The sequence below is a fragment of the Canis lupus genome, chromosome 38 (genome assembly GCF_003254725.2).
Source record: "Canis lupus dingo isolate Sandy chromosome 38, ASM325472v2, whole genome shotgun sequence".
Lineage (NCBI taxonomy): Eukaryota > Metazoa > Chordata > Mammalia > Carnivora > Canidae > Canis > Canis lupus.
Window position 1 is genome coordinate 15,263,470 of NC_064280.1, and position 18,585 is coordinate 15,282,054.

General features: G+C 38.7%; 1 protein-coding gene across 2 annotated transcripts in view; it reads right to left on the reverse strand.

Annotated features, from left to right (window-relative positions):
- Nucleotides 1-389: 389 nt before the first annotated feature.
- Nucleotides 390-18,585, reverse strand: part of EPRS1 (glutamyl-prolyl-tRNA synthetase 1) — a 68,830-nt gene continuing 50,634 nt past the window's right edge. For both annotated transcript variants that reach the window (XM_025420979.3, XM_025420978.3), the window contains 7 exons: nt 12,669-12,824; nt 11,947-12,144; nt 11,385-11,558; nt 7,897-8,057; nt 5,795-5,873; nt 858-922; nt 390-758 (listed from right to left, as the gene is read on the reverse strand). In XM_025420979.3, coding sequence (XP_025276764.1) covers nt 608-758; nt 858-922; nt 5,795-5,873; nt 7,897-8,057; nt 11,385-11,558; nt 11,947-12,144; nt 12,669-12,824 — 984 coding nt within the window. In that variant the 3' untranslated portion in view covers nt 390-607. The remainder of the gene's footprint in view (nt 759-857; nt 923-5,794; nt 5,874-7,896; nt 8,058-11,384; nt 11,559-11,946; nt 12,145-12,668; nt 12,825-18,585) is intronic.

The following is an 18,585-nucleotide window of genomic DNA, read 5'->3' on the forward strand; positions in this document are numbered from 1 at the left end:
AAGAAGTGGAGGTAAGGGGGTCACTCCTTCAGAAATCATGGCATGCTTTTGGAAGACCCCAGAGTAAACTGGCAGTAATGACAGAGAGAAGCTCCAGGGAGAGCTGGGTTTTTTGTTTTTCTTTTCTTTTTTTTTTTTTTGGCTTTTTGTCCATTTGTTGTTTTGTTTTGTTTCAAACAGAAAGGTTTAGGACAGTTTTAGATTCAGCAGGAGTTAAGGAAGGGAAGCACTTGAGCATACATAAAACGAGATCAATGCTTGTTCGAGGTCTGAACCATGAGGGATGCTTAGACCAAGAGCAGTTACCTAAGGGTTCAGTTTTCTACAGCTCTTTGTTAAGAATATCCCGTAGCACAGGGTTCAGAAACAAATGAGCACATAAGACAGTATTATATTAGTTCATGATATTTATTATAGGGGTTGTTTACAGAAAAGTCTTCTTTCCCACTGTTAATTTAGGCATAAGAATATGGTGTTTGTGTCTCACATGACCTTCTATTAGAACTTTTATTTTAAAAAATCATAAAACTGTTTATATCAGGGAAGATATTAATATCAATTTTTTAAAAAGTGAGGAGGGTTGGAGATAGGAGTTCTGTTTTATCCCTTAGTAACTACGGCCAAACAAGGTATAGTACTTGGCCGGGTTCTTGCCACAGATGCATTTGGCTCCAGGCTGCAGCTCACAGAGTGGTTTGAAGGGGATGCAAAGACTTTTAGCTCCCATGGATGGAGCACCAGGTTCAAGATCTTGATCCCTGCAATTAAAAACAAATAATAATTCCGTTTACTTATGCTTCATATTCCCATTCGTTGTTACTGTGATCCTCACAAGTTCTGTTTGTTCCCATATTTACCTGGCAGTGGTCTTTTTGATCCAGTCTTCACAGTCAATTTCCCCACAGAATGGAATTTGAGCAATCTAATAAAAAAGGACAAATATTCAGTATTTATTAACTCCTATTCTGTAGAAGAACACTCGAGTGGTTATTAAACTGACAAACAGAAAGGACAGGTCTCCCAGCCTTTTTCAGGCCCTGGTACCTTTGAAAACCTGCAAGGAACACTACTCAGGAGGTGCCAGGGTTCAGAAAATGTTTTTCCAGGATCCCAAAACCCACACACCATAAAACATCAAGACAACACAAAAACATCTTTGTAACACACTTCAATGTCCAAATAAACTAGCTACAAAGCAGTCTCCGAAGAGAAGAAAGGAAGGATGAGCAGACCTGAGTCCTAACTCCAGCTGTACCTCCCTCATTTCAAATCTGGACTACCACCTGCCCTGCTTAGGTAAACAGTTACAAGGAGGACAGAGGGGAGATGACAAACAGTAAATGGATTTTGAAACTGGTATTAACAATAATAATTAACAATCAGGTAAACCTCACTTTATGTCACACTGTTATAGGTTAAGTGAATCATTTTTAAAGTCCAAAGGTACTCAAAAGTCAAAAATCATTTTGTATTATTAGAAAAAGCAACGTCTTAAATTTTCTTTCATAGATCATACAGAATAATGGGCAAACTCAAGAGACCTGGGATTTTACTCTCATTTTGAAATTCACTGCCTGCTGGAAAATCTCTAGCTTCGAATTTTCTTTTGTAAAATGTGTACTGGACTAGACAAGAATTAAGATGTCTTTCAGTTGTAAATCCTAAACTTTTCATATCATGTCTACTTCAAAATGAGGTTTGTATGCAATAACAATTATATAACAGTTCTACAGAATATTCCTGGAGATCGAGGTTAGTCGTGAGATCAAAGGTGTGGACAATCCCCATACATTAGAAATGTCTGTTTAAAAACGGATAGGAAACTATCCAGCTTCATCAATTTCTTTTTTATTTATTTATTTTTTTTTTTTCATCAATTTCTGATCAACTATTTAGAGCTACACATTTCATACTCAAACTAAGACTCTCCTGTAAACCCAAGGCACTCAGAATTTGGTTAAATATAGTTCAAAAGGCTTCTTTAAGAAGTAAAGTGCAAGGACATTGACATTAGGAAATTACAAAAAGAACAAGTAATTCATCATGAACATTATTCCAGGGTGAGGAGTGGTTAGTCATCTGTCTCTTACGTTCGTTCAGCAAAATGTGTTAGCCAAATTCCCCAAATTGATAAACTGTTATTTTCATAATCTGTCTTAAGACAATGAAGAAGTGGCAAATTGCTAGGAAAATCTTGGGGGTGGGGTGGGAGTGAGTGGGTGAAGAAAAGGTGGAAGGGATGGAGGTAATACATATCTTAAAAGCTTTTAAAGGAAACTGTGCAATGAAAACTGGAAGTAAAAATAAACCTAGAGATACAAGAGCCAAAATAACCCAGAGTTACCCCTCCCATATTGAAACTTGGTAAATCATTAGCATTTGTACAAACAGCATGAAAAGAATGTACATTCATAAAAGTATTGTTTAAAATTAATTATAAAAGACAGAATGGGGGAAAAGTTTTAACCATGGTCACTGTGCAATGATAAAAATATTAAGACTTAAATCACAAAGATGTCTTTGGGTAATAAATTTAAATTTGGTTTCTCAGAAAATTTTATTTTTTTAACCCCCACACAGCTGTACTTTCAAATCTTTAACAGATTTTACAGTAAATGGCCTCATTTTCTTTTACTGCAATAAAAAATTACTGAGCCTTGAGAAGGTATATCTAAAATAATTTTTTTAAAGATTTTATTTATTTGAGAGAGTGACAGAGCATGACCAGAGGGGGTGGGACAGAGGGACAAGCAGGCTCCTCGCTGAGCAGAAAGCCTGATGTGGGGCTTGATCCCAGGACCCTGAGATCATGACCTGAGCCAGTCAGATGCTTAACTGACTGAGCCACCCAGGCACCCCTAAGATAATAATTTTTAGAACCTAAAATGGTATAGCGTGAAACAAACTCAAGTTACTTAGACTTATAAATGACAATTTTGTACAAACCCATGTTTCAATTCTTTGTAGCTTCAAAGTAAAGTATAGGTAATAAGACCAGAAATTTCTGATTATTTTTGCATGTAATTCATTTATATGAAAGGATAATACAGTTTCATGCTGTTTATTCAATTACAGAAAGGTCTTTAATTTTTTTATTATCTTTCTATGCTACAAAAAGATGTAATTTTTTGCAATGTATGAGATCTTCAATTCTGTGGTAGAAAATGATAATGATGAGAATTATCATTACTCAAAAATCACAGTGATCAACAGGTTAGCAATATATGTCAACGGTAAAAAAAACATATATTTTTATATATCTAACTATACAAAAATAACATTTTTCATTTAATAGAGATCATCCATCCCATTGGAAAAATTAACTCAAGTTCTATAAATCAGATATGATTGTTTTTTCATTTAGGCCAACAAAGAAGAGTAGAAAAATCAAACTTTCACCTACATTCAAGTTCCAAAGATCCCTTTCTCCTTCTCTCCACCTGGTAAAAACAGCTTTATTTACAATAGCCTCAAAGGTTGCTTGATGGTCAGTCACCACACCAAAGCTGACCGATGTGGTGTGAGGTGGGGGTGGAAGTGGCTACTGAATACAAGAAACCAAATCTACTCTAATCTCTATGTGCTCTTTGGACATACAGCTAATATATACTACTTTGTGCTTTAGAATAGATGTTGAAATCTCTGACCTAATAGCAGAATAAAAGATATGACTCTACTAAGACCTGCTGAGATTCATTTCTTTGAAAGCAAGAGATTAACTGATAGTTACTCTATCGATTTATTAACTCTTATGTAATACCTTTACCAGACTGTATTGCAAACATGGATTACTACAGCACTTCTGTAATAGATGAAACTTTAAAATTCAGTAATGGAACAGAAATAAAATAATCATAAATAAATCACAGTGAAAGAAAAAGTACACACTGCATCAGCTAGATGGCTATTTCCTATTTCCCTAGCCTTCTATTAGAAGTACGTAATCCGAGTCAAGTGACAAATTATGGAAACCAGAAAGATGGAAGATCACAAAGGCAATAAACTAAAATAAAAAGGCAAGGATTGTGGATCTGAAGGGGATTTTAAGATTATCTATCTTGTACTCATTTTATAGAGCGGTAAACTGAGAGCCAAAGAGATTAACACTGTCCCAGCTCATGCAGTAACATATTAAGAGGTTATGACTCTAACCAATTAAAATTATGCCTTATACTCTCAGCATGAATTAAAAAGAAATAAGGGCGCCTGGCTGGCTCAGTTGGTGGAGCACACAACTCCTGATCTTGGGTTTGTGAGTTTAAGCCCCACAATGGGTATAGAGATTACTTTAAAATAAAATCTTAGGGCAGCCCAGATGGCTCAGCGGTTTAGCGCCGCCTTCGGTCCAGGGCGTGATCCTGGAGACCCAGGATCGAGTCCCACCTCAGGCTCCCTGCATGGAGCCTGCTTCTCCCTCTGCCTGTGTCTCTGCCTCTCTCTCTCTCTCTCTCTCTCTCTCTCTCTGAATAGTCCTAAAAAAAAAAACATAAATAAATAAATAAATAAGCAAAAAGATACAGAGCAAAGTGCATTAAACTGAGGAGAAAGATCTAAATAGTAGGACCAAAAAAAAATAAATAAATAAATAGTAGGACAAGTCTGCCTCTGTAGAGCTCAGGGTAATTCAGTTAGACTCTGGTCCATGGTTTTCTCTCATTTATAACCTGAGAACACAGGACTGGTTGTAAAATCAAGCATGAATACTAGAATACTAAAGTTCATAAGTGATTCATTCTAGTAATTAATAATTTTGCAAAACAGGACCTCTTCTCTATGATAATTAAAAGTTTCAGCTAAGAACATCTGCATACCCATAACACCTAAAACTTAAAATTTTAAAGAATCACTAGTACCTAATTAGAAAGACCTAGGTCTTTTAAAGGAGCCTGAAGTACCCACTCATTCTGAAAAATAGGCTTAGACATGAGCAGTATTTTCCCCTTTATTCTTCAGAAAAGTTCAATCAATTAAGATCAGGAAAAGTATAAATGGTCAGAGAATTGAAATATTTTACATAGACTTTTTTTTTTTAAGATTTTATTTATTTACTCATGAGAGACACAGAGAGAGAGAGAGAGAGCGGCAGACACACAGATCAGAGGGAGAAGCAGGCTTCATGCAGGGAGTCCCGACTTGGGACTTGATCCCGGGTCTCCAGGATCATGCCCTGGACTAAAGACAGCGCTAAACCACTGAGCCCCCCGGGCTGCCCTTGACATAGACTTTTAATCTGATTTTAGGAATATGCACATTACATTACAGCAATGCTTACTTCAGGAACTTAATTCAGCTGAAAAGTGAAAAAAGTTTTTTTTAAAGATTTTATTTATTTGCGATAAAGAGAGAGTGAACATGACCGGGGCAGAAGGGCAGAGAGGGAGGGAGAAGTAGGCTTTCCACTAAGCAGGGAGCCAGACATGAACTCAATCTCAGGACCCTGGGATCATGACCCGAGCTGAAGGCAGTTGCTTAACTGACTGAGCCACCCAGGCACCCCCCAAATTTCAAGATTTAAAACACTAGGGGTCATACAGAATGAATGTTGTTTAGCCAGCATTTCAATCATGAGAAAAAGCTTTTATATAATCAGTTCACAGTGCTATCCAAAAATGATACAATGCTGTAATGCTTTGAGAAAGCCAATGGAAAACAGAGGATAGAATGTGGAGTAATATATAATCCTGTTGTGTGACCGGCCTTGAAGAAGGGATTAATATCATGCATAAATTCAGTGAGTCTTAAAATACCATTGCTGAAATATTTCTATATACGAAACATCTCAGAAGTCTCTTACCTTCCCAGAATCTAGCATTTTCTGGAAGTCTTCCATTGTATTGGCCACAACCATATGAGTCTTAAGGTCTTCAGAAGCCCTATTAAAATATAATTGCAAAAGAATACATGTTTTTTCTTACTAATATGACAAAGTTTTTTTTTTTTTTAATTAGTGCAATTTAACAAAAGAGCAATATCCTGGAAGTGAGAACATCTCAATTTGAATCTCAGCTTTGCTGCTAGCAGTGATATACTGTAAATCTCAGTGAACTCATCACCGTATTACTATTAACACTAAAGAAAAGGAGAATTTGCCAAGCATGCAACAGGTAATAATTACTTTTGTTATTGCCATTATATCTCTACTGACCAACATTCTATTCTATCCCTGGCTATACTGCTTACCATTTATGAGTCTGTGTTATTTTAAAACCTCTTTGGTCTTAGTTTTTTCCCTTCTACAAAATTGGAAAAGTAAGTCTAACTGTCGTTACAGGATTATTGTGAGACTCAAACACCAAACATGAAAATGTGTTAAAATAGCAAAGACCATAAATACACATTATTTGAGCTATTTTCATACACTATATAATTCTTTTATAAGAACTTCCAGTTTTATAAATGGAAATAAGTATTATTCTCTTTCCCATTCAAAATCACACATTACATGAGAACGACTCATGGGTGGTGACCAAGAAAGAGAAAGCATGTTTTTCTTTTCTGCATCTCAGGACTAAGACCATGTGAATTCTGTGCCAGTAACTGCCCGCTCTCCACCAAATCCTCTTCTTCTGACTTTTTCATAGTAAGCCAGGCCCCTGTAAGTTACAGCCAATGAAATCCAGAAGAAAAAAAAGTAAGTAAATAAACCACTTTTCAGGCTTAAGCCTTTATGAAACCTACATTATTAACAAATTTACTGAACAAAAATGTCAATGAAAAAACTGCTTTTTAGCCACTCTAAAGCAGTGGTTTTCCAACCAGAGATGTGCATCTGAATCACACAGAGAACATTTTAACACTACAGATAACCAGAACCTATCTTAAAACCACTGGATCAGAAACTCCAGGTGTGAGGCTCAGGTATGTTTCTATTCCTAAACCTCCCAGGTGACTGAAGAAAAATCTCTAGCAAAGAACCACTGTACTAAATAAATGCATTACCTTAAATAGCAGCAATAAGGACAGGCAGCTTTCCGATCTTTCACCTCTGACAATACTACCTGTTCTTAGTTCAGATGGACTTCAAATGTACTATTCATTAGCAGGCTAAGCAAATGTTTGACGTTAAGAGACTCATTATCATTCCCTTTCAGGGTAAGCAAGCAAAGAGAAGAGAAATCACTTGACCAAAATCACATAAGCACCAATGCTGAGGCTAAAATTAGTTCATTCCTTAAATGCATGATTTATTAAGGCCTAATACAAGTTTGGTACAAAGTATGAGAAGACCTATGAATACATAAGATGAAGGTGCTACCTTCTCCCAAAATGAGCCTCTACTGCAAGTGGTAGTGGGCCTTCCTCTTTGCCACAGGTGGGTAGGAAAGAAAATAAGGTGCCACACCTCTACACCGATCTTCTAGTGCCTCTGCCCTGATATTTCTGATTCTAGAAGACCCATCTCCACAGGCCAGGGCAACCCTGAAGCTTCCTTTTACCTCAGGCTTCCAATCCCAGTCAATAGCCTTAGCTACATGTCATAATCACGTGGGGAGCTTTTAAACTACAGCTGCCACCCTCACTCTAGACCAACTAAATTAACATCTCTGGAGAGGGGTTTAGGCACTGGTATTTTTTAAAGCTTCCTAGGTAGTGCTGCTAATGTGTATCCAGCAGGTGAGAATCAATGCCTTATCCCTCAAAGTTCTATGTCATAAAAGCCTGGACTTAAAGTCAACCCAAATTAGTCCATGGGTCAGACAGGCCAGCTCCGCAAATCGTAGAAGGCAGAAAGCCCTTGGAAAAATCATGATACCAAGTCAAAAACAAAGAGAAAGGCAAATTAAGAACCATGAGAGTTCAGAGAGAAAGATGACTTCCAGCTGGGGCACTCAAAAAATTCCTCGGTACAGCTCTCAAAAACTAGATCAGAGACAAAAGCAATCCTAAGGAACTAACCTTGTAAACAGGTTCACATGGATGTCTTCCAAAATAGCTTTAAGTTTAGTCTCAGCCTCATTATCAGCAACTGTCAGCTTTTCTCCAGTATCTCGTCTGACAGCTACAAACTGGCAGCTCTTCATATCACGTGGCCCAACTTCAAGTCTGATTGGAACCCCCTAAAAAACAAAAAAGGCATGATATATGCCTGTCTCCACTCATGGCTTTACCTACTATAAATCATAAAAACCCAAAACAAACAAACAAAAACAAACAAACAAACAAAAAAACCCAAAAAATCAAAGGCAGAAGCAAACAATAAAAAGTGCAGGCAATATTCCTGAGATCATACAGAAACCTATTCCAATAAGAACGTATAAAACTAAGAAAAAATGTACTGCCCAAGTGGTTTTGAGCTAAGAGTGTTTAATGGAAAAACATGAGGATAGTGCTGTCTAGATCAATATTCCTAACTTTTCTCACAAAAGAGCAGCAGAGAAAGGTCCCTTTGTATGTATGACACAAGGTGGGAACCAGAGAAGGCTTTTTGAACTGAAGGCCACCCCAAATCACTTTGGCACATCTGTGACTCATTCATGGTACAATGGTGTGGTTTGGTTGGTAGGTCTTAGCTCTGGATACTCTAGCATGCACCAGCATCTGTGAAGGGCTTGTCAAAGCACAGACTTGCTGGGCTCTACCCGCTTCAATTTCTTATTACAGTAAGTCCAGGAATGGGGCCTAAAGGATCATATTTCTAACAAGTTCTCAAATGATGCTAGGACTACATTCTGGGAACCATTCCCCTATTCCCTTTGGATTCTACAAAGAAAGTATAGGAAGTTTAAGCCTGGGAATGTTCAACCCTTATGCATATTCCAGGAGGGGAAAAAGGCCCAGAGATACCTTATTTTTTAAGATCAAGAACCTTACCTGATAAACAGTAGGTGTTTTTTAAACAACTTCTTGAGCAAATGATCCTCTAAAACTAATTTGGAGTTTTCCAATTTAAGTTAGGAGTCCCTATATATAGAGTTTATCTGATGAGAGTCCCCCAAATCAAAGTCACAGGAAAATTTTTAAGTGTTATTCCACAAAAAAAAGAAAAAGATTTACCTATAGGGAAGACTTATAAAATAATGAACACCATGGAACAAATTATTGTATGCTAAATATTACATCATTTTACTGTTTTTTCTTTATTCACCTAATGTATGCATGTGTTAACAGTGCTAACTGCAATGAGATTTACAAGAGGAATAAAAAGAAACAGATCCTGTCCTTTAGTTTCATGTTTTGTCAAGTAAATAAGGCATGCATACAGAAAATCAGAAGTGGGAAACTATCCTCAGCTGGAAGAGAGAAGGAAAGTTACTAGAAAAGGCAAAAATTAACGAGTAATTTTGTCAAAACTGAGGAATATTCTTTAAAATAATTGACCTATACTTACAAAAATGCCCACGTCATGAAGGACAAAGAAAGGCTGAACAACTATACCTGAGTAAAGGAACTAAAATGACAAGCCAACTAGCAGCAACAGGACTGGCTCCTGTACTGGACGAGGAGAGCCATGGCAGCCCAGAGCAGGGCAACATACCCTCATTTGGGTGAGAGGGCATCTTAGCATGAGAATAACCTGGCATGGGGACGACACCTGGGTGGCTCAATGGTTGAGCACCTCCCTTTGGCTCAGGGCGTGATTCTGGAGTCCCGGGATCAAGTCCCAAAGTCCCACATCAGGCTCCCTGCATGCAGCCTGCTTCTCCCTCTGCCTGTGTCTCTGCCTCTCTGTGTCTTTCATAAATAAATAAAATCTTTTAAAAAGAAGAGGAAAAAAGAAAAGTTAATTCACTCATATTATTTTCCCCTATTTTCATAATACAGGAAGAGGTACTAAAGAAGTGGGAGTCACTGGGCTCTGGAGTGGTAACCAAACCATAAGCCCCAGTTATTAAACTGGGTCTCCCAATCCATACACATCCCACCTCACCCCCTCAAATGCCTCTTTGTACAAAGTTAATCACTACCAAATGAATATGAAACTGGATCTTCCAAAATATTTTTTTTCCTCAGGAATCCTTGGATTAAATGGAGATAAAATGGCATTAAGAAGTACTATCAGTGCTTTTCACTAACTAGTGACCCCTCTCGGTGTTCTTTATTCTTAGGCATCTAGTTGAGAACTTAAGGTGCTCTGTTTTCTTCCTGAGAATTGAAGACAAGGAAGTTGTAGCAGAACCTACTCATACTAAGTATCTCCTTCACAGTGTGGGCTCATCAGGGTATTAACCAGAGGGAGAGAGGAACAAAGTCAAGTCAGTCGTACTAGGAGAAGTGAGGAGAGGAGGAACATAGAAGGGAGAAGTGTATATGGATGCCTTTTCTCCCCTTTCAATCCAACCAGTAGCAAAGAAAACGTTTCTCCTTTAATATCTGGAATCTCAGGCAAGAACGCATAGGGTCAAACAGGCTGCTACTGGAATCACACAACCACTATTTCTAAGTAAAAAAAAAAATACTGCAATTAAAGGAAAATTATGTCAGAAAATATTTATTTTTAAAGTCTTCATTAAAGGTAGGAGAATAAGTAAAGGGAATGGTGTATTATATAAAAGGGAACAAAATCAATATAACTACTAATTTTTAGCACAGAAGATTGACCTTAGGGGTCGATTAAAACAAATAGAGGTATATATACCAGCAACTCTGGGAACCCTGTAAGTGTTCATACTGAATAATCCCAATGTTGCTGAGCTTCCACACTTGGAATCACCTTGGAGCTGCAATATTACTACATCTTCTCATCTATTTCCTGTAATAGGAGTTTAGAAATTCTTGACTACCCTAACTGCTTAATCTATTAAGATTCCCTTAGTAAAGCATATGAAAGAAGTTAAATTCGAGATGTTGGAAAAAATAGAATTTAGAAAATAGATCATCTACTAATGACAATGTGCAATAAATGAAATTCACATTAAAAACATTAAAATCAGAATTTAGCCTTGAATATACAAAATAAAATCAACAAATGGGTATGAAACAAAGTAGTATGAAAAACCAAATATGATATTAATTTATGTTTTACTGATCAGCTGTCAAAATGACAGCTAGGAGATAACCATGTACCATTATTCTGATAGTCTTACTGTTTAAATAGCTTATTTATTATATGAATTCCTGATATAAACATTTTAGTATAACATCCCTTTGAGGTTTATTAATCATATACAAGGTCTTCAAGAACATTTTTATCCTAATGTAATAAAAATAAACTTCCACAAAAAAGGTTTTAATTTTAACAAATATATAAACTTTAAGTATGACTCTTATCAAGATTTGGACTGTGTGAAAATTAAGTGAAATTTAAGTGAAGAAGAAAAAAAACCTACAACCATCCAAACAGAGAAGAGTAATGAGAAAGTCTTATGTTTTATAAAAGCTTACATAAAGAAAATCTAAATCCAAATTGGGAGTATGGAAGTAAAAGATGCAACTGAAGAATTTACCTTGAGTTCCCAGTGATTGAATTTCCAACCCGGAGAATAGTTATCTCGCAAATCAACTTTAACTCGAACATTAACACTGAGTAACCGCCTTCGATAATCATTGCATTTTATAATCAAAGCATCTCTGTCTTCTTCAGAAAGTGCATTTGTAATGCCACAAGGAATAACCACAACCTAGAACCAACATAGTATCACAAATTTATACAAAGAAATAGCATACAAAGTATTATAGTCATGCTGCTGCATGATATGCAGGAATCAAAACCTCTGGGGAACAATAAATTTTAACACAGATCAACTTTTGTGATTTCTAATCTCCATGGAATGTCTACCAATCAGCTGCATATTACTCATCTATGCTAAGTGCACCTTCATTTGACCTACTATATTTCATTAAACTTCTTGTAAACCATTTCAAAAGACGATTTCTAAAAGTTTTGTATAAAAAGCAGCTAAAAATTAAGAGAGAAAAAAGTAACAGATATGATACACATAGCTACACAATACTAAGATAAAGACTGTATTTTATAAAAAGAATGATAAACAGAAATATTTTTCTTACCTGAACAGAAGCTACACGCGGTGGTAATACTAAGCCCATGTTGTCTCCATGAACCATTGTCATAACACCAATAGTTCGAGTTGTCAGGCCCCAGGAGTTCTGATAGGCAAATTGTTTCTCTCCTGGTGTCTTTGGATCTTCAAAAATAATTTCAAACATTTTGGAAAAATTCTGCCCTAAATGATGTGATGTTGCTCCCTAAGATAGAGAAATACAAGCATTAATTTTAAGAACTAGTTATGCCTTTGAAAATGATTTCGGTAAGACCATACACTTTAAAATGATACTAGACAGGTTTTTTGTTCCTCGGTTTTCTTATATTAAGTTTTTAAAACCTAAATGATACAACAACGGCAGCCCGGGTGGCTCAGCGGTTTAGTGCCGCCTTCAGCCCAGGGCCTGATCCTGAAGACCCGGGATTGAGTCCCACTTCGGGCTCCCTGCATGTGAGCCACCCCTTTCACAGGAATAACTTCAACTTTGGTTAAAAAAAGAATCCATGCTTTGGTAATTCGGGATATGAGCCTTCACTTCACTGATCTTAGAGCATTATAAGAATGGGATAGAAAAGCTTGAAATTATAACATCGTCTAAAAAGCACATGAAATATGCTGATTTTTTTTAAAAAGAGTCTACTTCTCTGATGCCAAAAGTCTGTTGGATGTGCTCACAGGCTATGCTTATGGTCACCTATGAACCCTACACAGCACTTGCTGGGGTACCTGGATGGCTCTTCCACTAGCGGATATGAATGCTTCTATGGTAGTTGTGTAATCTCCTCCTGCAAATTTCTCCTTTTCAGTCTTTCTGCCTTTTACAACAGGAATTGCCAGGAGTTCTTCGTATACCTTAGCATATAAGTCAAGTATCTGTAAGACCTGTAACAAAATTTTAAATATGAAAGCACTCACATTTATGGTGTATTTTATTTCTTAGAGACCTTTAAAACTATACTATTTTAAACCAACTATGGTGGGAAAAGCACATCAAACAATAAAAACATTTTCATACAGAAAGTTAAAGCACAGGTGGAGGGGCAAGATGGCGAAGAGTAGGGTCTCCAAATCACCTGTCTCCACCAAATTACCTAGAAAACCTTCAAATTATCCTGAAAATCTATGAATTCGGCCTGAGAATTAACGAGAGAACACCTGGAATGCTACAGTGAGAAGAGTTCGCGCTTCTATCAAGGTAGGAAGACGGGGAAAAAAGAAATAAAGAAACAAAAGCATCCAACGGGGAGGGGCCCCGCAAGGAGCTGGGCTGAGGCCAGGGCGAGTGTCCCCAGGACAGGAGAGCCCCGTCCCGGAGAAGCAGGAGCTGCACCAACCTTCCCGGGCGGAAAGGGGCTCGCGGGGAGGTAGAGCAGGACCCAGGAGGGCCGGGATGTCCTCAGGTTCCCTGGGACAGTAACAGAGCAACTGCGCACCCAGGAGAGTGCGCCGAGCTCCCTAAGGGCTGCAGCGAGCACGGCAGGACCCGGAGCAGCTCGGAGGGGCACAGGCGGCGGCTCTGCGGAGGGGGCTGCGGGCGGGAGCAGCTCGGAGGGGCTCGGGCAGAGGAAGAGGCTCCGTGCGGAGGGGGCTGCGCGGTTCCAGGAGCAGCTCGGAGGGGCTCGGGCGGCGGCTCCGCGGAGGGGGCTGCACGGCCGGGAGCGCGAATCCAACAGCACAGGGCGCCGGGACACAGCCCAGGATCTGGCCTCCCCCCGGGACAGGCAGAGGCCCGGAGGGCCCAGGACAGCAAGGACGCTCCTGCCCCAGCTGAGCAGATCAGCGGCCCCGCCCCGGAGCCTCCAGGCCCTGCAGACGGAGAGCTCCGGAGTTCCTGCCGGAGCTGAATCCAGGTGTCCAGAGCTGGCCCCGCCACTGGGGCTGTTGCTCCTGGGGCCTCACGGGGTAAACGACCCCCACTGAGCCCTGCACCAGGCAGGGGCACAGCAGCTCCCCCAACTGCTAACACCTGAAAATCAGCACAACAGGCCCCTCCCCCAGAACACCAGCTAGACTGACAATTTCCAGGGGAAGCCAAGGGACTTAAAGTACACAGAATCAGAAGATACTCCCCAGTGGTTCTTTTTTTTTTTTCTTTCTCTTTTTTTGTTGTTGTTGTTTTGTTTTGCTTTGTTTTGCTTTTTGATTTCCTTCCCCCACCCCTTTTTTCCTTTCTTTCTTTTTCTTTCTCTTTTTCTTCTTTTTTTCTTCCTTTTTTTTCCCTCTTTCTCTTTTCTTTCCTTCTTTATCTCCTCTCTTTTTCTCCTTTTCCCAATACAACTTGCTTTTGGCCACTCTGCACTGAGCAAAATGACTAGAAGGAAAACTTCACCTCAAAAGAAAGAATCAGAAACAGTCTCTCTCCCACAGAGTTACAAAATCTGGATTACAATTCAATGTCAGAAAGCCAATTCAGAAGCACTATTATACAGCTACTGGTGGCTCTAGAAAAAAGCATAAAGGACTCAAGAGACTTCATGACTGCAGAATTTAGAGCTAATCAGGCAGAAATTAAAAATCAATTGAATGAGACGCAATCCAAACTAGAAGTCCTAACGATGAGGGTTAACGAGGTGGAAGAACGAGTGAGTGACATAGAAGACAAGTTGATAGCAAAGAAGGAAACTGAGGAAAAAAGAGACAAACAACAAAAAGACCATGAAGATACATTAAGGGAAATAAACGACAGCCTGAGGAAGAAAAACTTACGTTTAATTGGTGTTCCCGAGGGCGCCGAAAGGGACAGAGGACCAGAATATGTATTTGAACAAATTCTAGCTGAAAACTTTCCTAATCTGGGAAGGGAAACAGGCATTCAGATCCAGGAAATAGAGAGATCCTCCCCTAAAATCAAGAAAAACCGTTCAACACCTCGACATTTAATAGTGAAGCTTGCAAATTCCAAAGATAAAGAGAAGATCCTTAAAGCAGCAAGACACAAGAAATCCCTGACTTTTATGGGGAGGAGTATAGGGTAATAGCAGACCTCTCCACAGAGACCTGGCAGGCCAGAAAGGGCTGGCAGGATATATTCAGGGTCCTAAAGGAGAAGAACATGCAACCAAGAATACTTTATCCAGCAAGGCTCTCATTCAAAATGGAAGGAGAGATAAAGAGCTTCCAAGACAGGCAGCAACTAAAAGAATATGTGACCTCCAAACCAGCTCTGCAAGAAATTTTAAGGGGGACTCTTAAAATTCCCCTTTAAGAAGAAGTTCAGTGGAACAGTCCACAAAAACAAGGACTGAATAGATATCATGACACTAAACTCATATCTCTCAATAGTAACTCTGAATGTGAACGGGCTTAATGACCCCATCAAAAGGCGCAGGGTTTCAGACTGGATAAAAAAGCAGGACCCATCTATTTGCTGTCTACAAGAGACTCATTTTAGACAGAAGGACACCTACAGCCTGAAAATAAAAGGTTGGAGAACCATTTACCATTCGAATGGTCCTCAAAAGAAAGCAGGGGTAGCCATCCTTATATCAGATAAACTAAAATTTACCCCAAAGACTGTAGCGAGAGATGAAGAGGGACACTATATCATACTTAAAGTATCTATCCAACAAGAGGACTTAACAATCCTCAATATATATGCCCCGAATGTGGGAGCTGCCAAATATATAAATCAATTATTAACCAAAGTGAAGAAATACTTAGATAATAATAAATACACTTATACTTGGTGACTTCAATCTAGCTCTTTCTACCCTCGATAGGTCTTCTAAGCACAACATCTCCAAAGAAACGAGAGCTTTAAATGATACACTGGACCAGATGGATTTCACAGATATCTACAGAACTTTACATCCAAACGCAACTGAATACACATTCTTCTCAAGTGCACATGGAACTTTCTCCAGAATAGACCACATACTGGGTCACAAATCGGGTCTGAACCGATACCAAAAGATTGGGATCGTCCCCTGCAGATTCTCAGACCATAATGCCTTGAAATTAGAACTAAATCACAAGAAGAAGTTTGGAAGGACCTCAAACACGTGGAGGTTAAGGACCATCCTGCTAAAAGATGAAAGGGCCAAACAGGAAATTAAGGAAGAATTAAAAAGATTCATGGAAACTAATGAGAATGAAGATAAAACCGTTCAAAATCTTTGGGATGCAGCAAAAGCAGTCCTAAGGGGGAAATACATCGCAATACAAGCATCCATTCAAAAACTGGAAAGAACTCAAATACAAAAGCTAACCTTACACATAAAGGAGCTAGAGAAAAAACAGCAGATAGATCCTACACCCAGCAGAAGAAGAGAGTTAATAAAGATTCGAGCAGAACTCAACGAAATCGAGACCAGAAGAACTGTGGAACAGATCAACAGAACCAGGAGTTGGTTCGTTGAAAGAATTAATAAGATACATAAACCATTAGCCAGCCTTATTAAAAAGAAAAGAGAGAAGACTCAAATTAATAAAATCATGAATGAGAAAGGAGAGATCACTACCAACACCAAGGAAATACAAACGATTTTAAAAACATATTATGAACAGCTATACGCCAATAAATTAGGCAATCTAGAAGAAATGGACGCATTCCTGGAAAGCCACAAACTACCAACACTGGAACAGGAAGAAATAGAAAACCTGAACAGGCCAATAACCAGGGAGGAAATTGAAGCAGTCATCAAAAACCTCCCAAGACACAAGAGTCCAGGGCCAGATGGCTGCCCAGGGGAATTTTATCAAACATTTTAAAGAAGAAACCATACCTATTCTCCTAAAGCTGTTTGGAAAGATAGAAAGAGACGGAGTACTTCCAAATTCGTTCTATGAGGCCAACATCACCTTAATTCCAAAACCAGACAAAGACCCCACCAAAAAGGAGAATTACAGACCAATATCCCTGATGAACATGGATGCAAAAATTCTACAAGATACTAGCCAATAGGATCCAACAGTACATTAAAAAAATTATTCACCATGACCAAGTAGGATTTATCCCTGGGACACAAGGCTGGTTCAACACCCGTAAAACAATCAATGTGATTCATCATATCAGCAAGAGAAAAACCAAGAACCATATGATCCTTTCATTGGATGCAGAGAAAGCATTTGACAAAATACAGCATCCATTCCTGATCAAAACTCTTCAGAGTGTAGGGATAGAGGGAACATTCCTCAACATCTTAAAAGCCATCTATGAAAAGCCCACAGCAAATATCATTCTCAATGGGGAAGCACTAGGAGCCTTTCCCCTAAGATCAGGAACAAGACAGGGATGTCCACTCTCACCACTGCTGTTCAACATAGTACTGGAAGTCCTAGCCTCAGCAATCAGACAACAAAAAGACATTAAAGGCATTCAAATTGGCAAAGAAGAAGTCAAACTCTCTCTCTTCGCCGATGACATGATACTCTACATAGAAAACCCAAAAGTCTCCACCCCAAGATTGCTAGAACTCATACAGCAATTCAGTAGCGTGGCAGGATACAAAATCAATGCCCAGAAATCAGTGGCATTTCTATACACTAACAATGAGACTGAAGAAAGAGAAATTAAGGAGTCAATCCCATTTACAATTGCACCCAAAAGCATAAGATACCTAGGAATAAACCTCACCAAAGAGGTAAAGGATCTATACCCTAAAAACTATAGAACACTTCTGAAAGAAATTGAGGAAGACACAAAGAGATGGAAAAATATTCCATGCTCATGGATTGGCAGAATTAATATTGTGAAAATGTCAATGTTACCCAGGGCAATATACACGTTTAATGCAATCCCTATCAAAATACCATGGACTTTCTTCAGAGAGTTAGAACAAATTATTTTAAGATTTGTGTGGAATCAGAAAAGACCCTGAATAGCCAGGGGAATTTTAAAAAAGAAAACCATATCTGGGGGCATCACAATGCCAGATTTCAGGTTGTACTACAAAGCTGTGGTCATCAAGACAGTGTGGTACTGGCACAAAAACAGACACATAGATCAATGGAACAGAATAGAGAACCCAGAAGTGGACCCTGAACTTTATGGTCAGCTAATAGTCGATAAAGGAGGAAAGACTATCCATTGGAAGAAAGACAGTCTCTTCAATAAATGGTGCTGGGAAAATTGGACATCCACATGCAGAAGAATGAAACTAGACCACTCTCGTGAACCATACACAAAGATAAACTCAAAATGGATGAAAGATCTAAATGTGAGACAAGATTCCATCAAAATCCTAGAGAAGAACACAGGCAACACCCTTTTTGAACTCGGCCACAGTAACTTCTTGCAAGATATATCCACGAAGGCAAAAGAAACAAAAGCAAAAATGAACTATTGGGACTTCATCAAGATAAGAAGCTTTTACACAGCAAAGGATACAGTCAACAAAACTAAAAGACAACCTACAGAATGGGAAAAGATATTTGCAAATGACATATCAGATAAAGGGCTAGTTTCCAAGATCTATAAAGAACTTATTAAACTCAACACCAAAGAAACAAACAATCCAATCATGAAATGGGCAAAAGACATGAACAGAAATCTCACAGAGGAAGACATAGACATGGCCAACATGCATATGAGAAAATGCTCTGCATCACTTGCCATCAGGGAAATACAAATCAAAACTACAATGAGATACCACCTCACACCAGTGAGAATGGGGAAAATTAACAAGGCAGGAAACCACAAATG